Source organism: Diaphorina citri, unplaced genomic scaffold (genome assembly GCF_000475195.1).
Source record: "Diaphorina citri unplaced genomic scaffold, Diaci psyllid genome assembly version 1.1 scaffold6136, whole genome shotgun sequence".
Taxonomy (NCBI): Eukaryota; Metazoa; Arthropoda; class Insecta; order Hemiptera; family Psyllidae; genus Diaphorina; species Diaphorina citri.
This window is the reverse complement of record NW_007383512.1, coordinates 1-5,407: the sequence shown is the minus strand read 5'-3', so window position 1 is coordinate 5,407 and position 5,407 is coordinate 1. Positions and strand designations below refer to the sequence as shown.

At 39.7% G+C, this 5,407-nt stretch overlaps 2 protein-coding genes across 2 annotated transcripts; one reads left to right on the top strand and one right to left on the bottom strand.

Moving 5' to 3' along the window:
• Nucleotides 1-449: 449 nt before the first annotated feature.
• LOC113472554 lies at nucleotides 450-3,275 on the top strand (the record flags this gene model as incomplete). Its single annotated transcript, XM_026832340.1, has 4 exons — nucleotides 450-742; nucleotides 1,241-1,370; nucleotides 2,634-2,859; nucleotides 3,265-3,275. Coding segments are annotated over 4 exons (660 nt in total), but the record flags the coding sequence as incomplete, so codon positions are not given.
• A 420-nt stretch (nucleotides 3,276-3,695) lies between these two features.
• Nucleotides 3,696-5,342, bottom strand: LOC103521856 (MICOS complex subunit MIC19; the record flags this gene model as incomplete). Its single annotated transcript, XM_008486964.3, is given in 2 exon segments — nucleotides 3,696-4,296; nucleotides 5,200-5,342. A coding segment is annotated over 1 exon segment (525 nt). The 5' UTR covers nucleotides 4,252-4,296; nucleotides 5,200-5,342.
• Nucleotides 5,343-5,407: the final 65 nt, after the last annotated feature.

The following is a 5,407-nucleotide window of genomic DNA, read 5'->3' as shown; positions in this document are numbered from 1 at the left end:
TAGAAATATTTAATATAAAAGGAAATTTATGTTTATTGTCCTTAAGGCCAAAACTCTGAGAAACATTATTATTATTATTATAACTATAACGGTTATAGATAACAATATTTGAGAAAAAGTAGCTAAAATTTAAATTAAAGTTAGCAGTTTCAAGAACATTGTCTGGTTTCATTAAAAATTTAAATACCGGGAGCTCAGCCACTCACTATCAAGTATAAGGTAGACCTGACAGGCGGACCTTTTCACCCGTACCTGTCAGGTCTACCTGATAGTATGTAAGCTCATCAGATGTCAGGTATGCCTGATTAGGTGTACCTGTCAGGTCTACCAGATAGTGAGTGGTTGGTCTAACACTACTAACCTGAACGTCTTATCCTTTACTGATCTTTCACATCTCAACCTTAAGTTCCTCCTCATCAAGTCATCACCCCTCCACGTCTCTTCCTCAGGTAAGGAGACTCTCGGATCAAGCAGGCACCACAGGGACCGGAGCCAAAGAGGCAGCATTCCTCGCCACCCTCACCCAAGCACCAGTCCCGGCTTCGGGAGGCAGACGACATTCCGTCATCACAATATCACCCGCTCCGCCACTGTTCTACGGGAGAAACAGGCGGGAGTCCATAGCGGCGTTCCCTCAAAGCTCACGTAAGTTGAAACATCCGCAATCTTGGCGGGCAGTCCAATGTTTGATGGCAGATGGAGGATCCCTGTTTGTTAGAGTTCAAGGTGTAACATGTCTCAAGCTTGAGGGAGGGATGGTAACGTTACGAGTATCAACATATTATACTTGATTGTTTTCGATGGGGTCCGGTTTCGCCTTACGGCATCATCAGCTCTTAAATTAAGAGATTAAAAGAAAAAGCTGCACTGTTCTGGGATATATGTTACACCAAAATCTGCAACAAATGCTGGACTACTGTGTCGAGCGCTTATTTTCTGGTATTGTACTCATTGTTCCCTAACTTTATCCCTCCATTCCCTTCATTCATGATCCTTTATCAAATACGGTAATTGACAGAGTACTCCATTCAATTTTCCAAATTCAAAGAAAACGAACTTCAGCAAATACCTATTAGGTAGTGGGTAAACTTCCAAAGGTCATAAGGACAATCCACTTGAGCTATACACGAAAATTTCTGCAACAATACAATCATCTTTCAATTACTTGCATTTTTTGAAACTCGCACCTAAAAGGTCACATGTGGGTTGAATGTCAACGCCGGGTGTTCTTTGGTTTCAGAGATGTCCCGGGACCATCGAGGAGGTATTCGGACATTAGTGGCATTCAAGCAATATCCAAACAACAGCAAAGTCAATCTCAACCTCCACAACGGCGCAGAGCGTCCGAGGCTCCGTCAAACACGAGAAGGGTAACTCACTTTTCTCTCACCTGGACAGGATCCATTGTTCCATTGTTTCATGAAATCATAGTCAAGGAGATTCGGACATTAGTGGCATTCAAGCAATATCCAAACAACAGCAAAGTCAATCTCAACCTCCACAACGGCGCAGAGCGTCCGAGGCTCCATCAAACACGAGAAGGGTAACTCACTTTTCTCTCACCTGGACAGGATCCATTGTTTCATGAAATCATAGACAAGGACAATTTTAGCCTGGAATTTAACGAAACATGAAAATAACGGTGCCTAATATTTAGATACATGATTTTAGAAAGGGTCAGAACTTGGAAAAAAATAAGTGATCCTTACATTGTTTTACAGCAGGTGTAGATTTACCTAGGTCCAAAGAAACCCGCAGTGTCTCGGAACACCAATCATTGCTTGTCAAATAAACTCATATGTATATCTCGGGGATTTTGGACGTCAGAAAATGTCTATATCCCTGGAACGGAACGGTTTGGAATTTTTGAATTCTGATAATTTTCTTGGGTAGACCAATCAATTTTAGGGGGGTCGATTCTAATCAATTTTTCGCTATCTCTTGGGCTCTAGAAGTTGAACAGAATTTTCTTGTCCGCAGATAGCCACATACAAACATAGATACAATTTTCTGTGTTAAGATTCTAGAATAAACATGAAAATAACGGTGCCTAATATTTAGATACATGATTTTAGAAAGGGTCAGAACTTGGAAAAATTAAGTGATCCTTACATTGTTTTACAGCAGGTGTAGATTTACCTAGGTCCAAAGGAACCTGCAGTGTCTCGGAACACCAATCATTGCTTGTCAAATAAACGCATATGTATATCTTGGGGATTTTGGACGTCAGAAAAAGGCTATATCCCAGAACTTGGAAAAATTAAGTGATCCTTACATTGTTTTACAGCAGGTGTAGATTTACCTAGGTCCAAAGGAACCTGCAGTGTCTCGGAAAACCAATCATTGCTTGTCAAATAAACTCATATGTATATCTGGGGGATTTTGGACGTCAGAAAAAGTCTATATCTTTGGAACGGAACGGTTTGGAATTTTTGGATTCTGATAATTTTCCTGGGTAGACCGATCAATTTTAGGGGGGTCGATTTTAATCAATTTTTCGCTATCTCTTGATGGGCTCTGGAAGTTGAACAGAATTTTCTTGTCGGCAGATAGCCACATACAAACGTAGATACAATTTTCTCATTTATGTGTTAAGATTCTAGAACAAAGATGTTTTGGTTTGTCATTTTCAGGTGTCCACACCTCCGCTTCCCTCGTCGGAGATCGTCATCTCCAACACTGAACTCAAATCCATTCTCTCCAATCTGACATCTTCCGCACAAGAGATCAGCAATAAAATGGACAACATAGCAGCGGCAGGATCCAAACTAACCACCGCTCTTGACCAGAAGCGAAATCTACTCAAGGGCTCTCGGTCCAACAGTTTTGACATCTCCATGCTTCCAGACGGTAAGCTAGGTTCAACTTTGATCCCACCTCTGTGGCTGAGTGGTCAAGAGTACGACTCTCAACCTGGAGGTGCTGGGATCGAATCCTTGCCAGGGCGGAAATTTTCTGACAAATTTCCAGTTCCTGGATAGGCATGGATGTAAAAAAATGTGCCTTGAAGTAATGCGAAAGCGGTAAAGTAATGCGAAACATCATATTACTATAGTTGCAATGAAATTAAGGGAAATCGCACAAAAAAGGAGATCCTACGCTGCCGCGACACTGTCTTGGCTAAGTAGAAGCACAAAACATGACTGAAAGATGAGAGGTGGAAAGGAAAGAGAAGACGCACCAAGAACATAGATGTCAGTTGTGGGGAAACTGAGAAAACATTGGAAACCTGATAAGCTTAAATTTTCTGACAGAAATTTCCAGTTCCTGAATAGGTATGGATATATAAAAAAAAAAAAAATGTGCTCTGAAATAATGCGAAAGCGGTAAAGTAATGCGAAACATCATATTACTATGGTTGCAATGAAATAAAGGGAAATCGCACAGAAAAGGAGATCCTACGCTGCCGCGCGGACTGGATTTAAGTTTAAGACGTTAGACTTAGAAATCCTGTCAAAATCAAGCCCCTGGATGTAAGCTTGCGTGCTAACTGGGTACGGTTGCAATGAAATTAAGGGAAATTGCACAGAAAAAGAGATCCTACGCTGCCGCGACACTGTCTTGGCTAAGTAGAAGCACAAAACATGACTGAAAGATGAGAGATGGAAACGAAAGAGAAGACGCACAAGAACATAGATGTCAGTTGTGGGGAAACTGAGAAAACATTGGAAACCTGATAAGCTTAACTAGAGTCACCAAGAGTTCCTGCTACATATCAACCCAAGTCTATGCCTTGGTATCCAATATACATGATGTAAACTGATTCACTTCTTCTAAACACTTAAGACTTTGCTTTGGATTACTCTTGTAACATTTCAACACTTTTTCTTTCATATCTACACAAGGATTTGCACGTTTCTCCTTGGAGACATGTGGCAGGATCACTTCAACTTCCCGTAGAGTTCTTTCATATTCTTTGTTCATTAGATCAGTTACCTTATCATTGGCAGCATTAATGCTTTTCACCTTGTTCTCCCAGTACTTGTTATTCTCATCTATAGCACTGTGAACATGTTTCTGAATATCTAGTGACGAGATGTATTGAGTGTTGCCAGCCAGAGCACTTGATGGAATATTATAGTTGACAGGTTTGCTTTGTTCAGTTTTCTTCTCTGGTTTAGTGTTGCTACTTGAATCACTAGTTTGCAAACCTTTAGTCAGTCTATCTGCTACCGCCTTGGAAACTTGGATCGTTGAAAGGTCATCATTGTCAATGGTGACTGTGTGTGTGTTGCTTTGAGAACTGCCCATTGGAAAATGATTAGGGTTTTCCCCCAAGATGGTGAGTAGTGCAGTCTGAAACATAAGAATAAATATACTAAATACCTAGTATAATAGTAAAAAAAAAGAAGAACAGCTAAGTACTTACCTACCTATTTATTTACCCACCCACTCAGTATTGTAATGCATAAGTAAACGTACCTGAAAACAAGGATTGCTTGATACCTAATATAGGAAGTTATTTTCCAGTTTCCAGAGAAAAAATAACAAACAGGGCCAGAAAATGATTAGGGTTTTCCCCCAAGATGGTGAGTAGTGCAGTCTGAAACATAAGAATAAATAAACTAAATACCTAGTATAATAGTAAAAAAAAAGAAGTACAGCTAAGTACTTACCTACCTATTTACTTACCCACCCACTCAGTATTGTAATTCACAAGTAAATGTACCTGAAAACAAGGATTGTTTGATACCTAATATAGAAAGATATTTTCCAGTTCCCAGAGAAAAAAATAACAAACGGGGATAATAAACTTAACCAACTAAGATGCTGGGACAACAGCCTCAATCCAGAATGTTTGGCAAATCTACGCCCAATGGGTGGTGACCAGAGTTTTTCATCAAACATCAGTTTCTGAAATTCCTTCAAATCATAAGATGTGAGGGGTTTTGAGTGATATCTCAACATGCTGCAAATGTAGGACTAGCAACCTATGTCCCTGATTTGTCAGTTGTTCCTAGGTCAGGGTTGTTAGAGTGTTTGTTAACCTCTGAGAGAGTAAGTACCTATGCTCGGAGATTTTGCCAAAGAAGCCTAAACTGTCTCCGACCTTTCTCAAATGTTGAAAAACACTTCAAAACGTAGACTAGGGTGTAAAGATCACTTGACTAATTATTCAAGTGATAGCTGAAAGCTGAACCTTTGGAAGTGTAAGTTAACATTAAGTGTTCAGTGTGCCTTTGAAACATCTCATCTTACCAGTTCAAAGAGTTCCAGAAACTGAATGTAGAAAACACTGAATAAACAGGGTAAGATCCTTGATTAATTTACTTAATTAAATGAATTTTCATGTTTTTTCCTCTTGATTTGCCCAGAAAAACATCTGAAATAGAGATGGGTAAATATTCTCTGAGTCGATTCAAAGAGTCGAATATTTCAAAAGAATCGTGAATCGCGATTCTTAAAT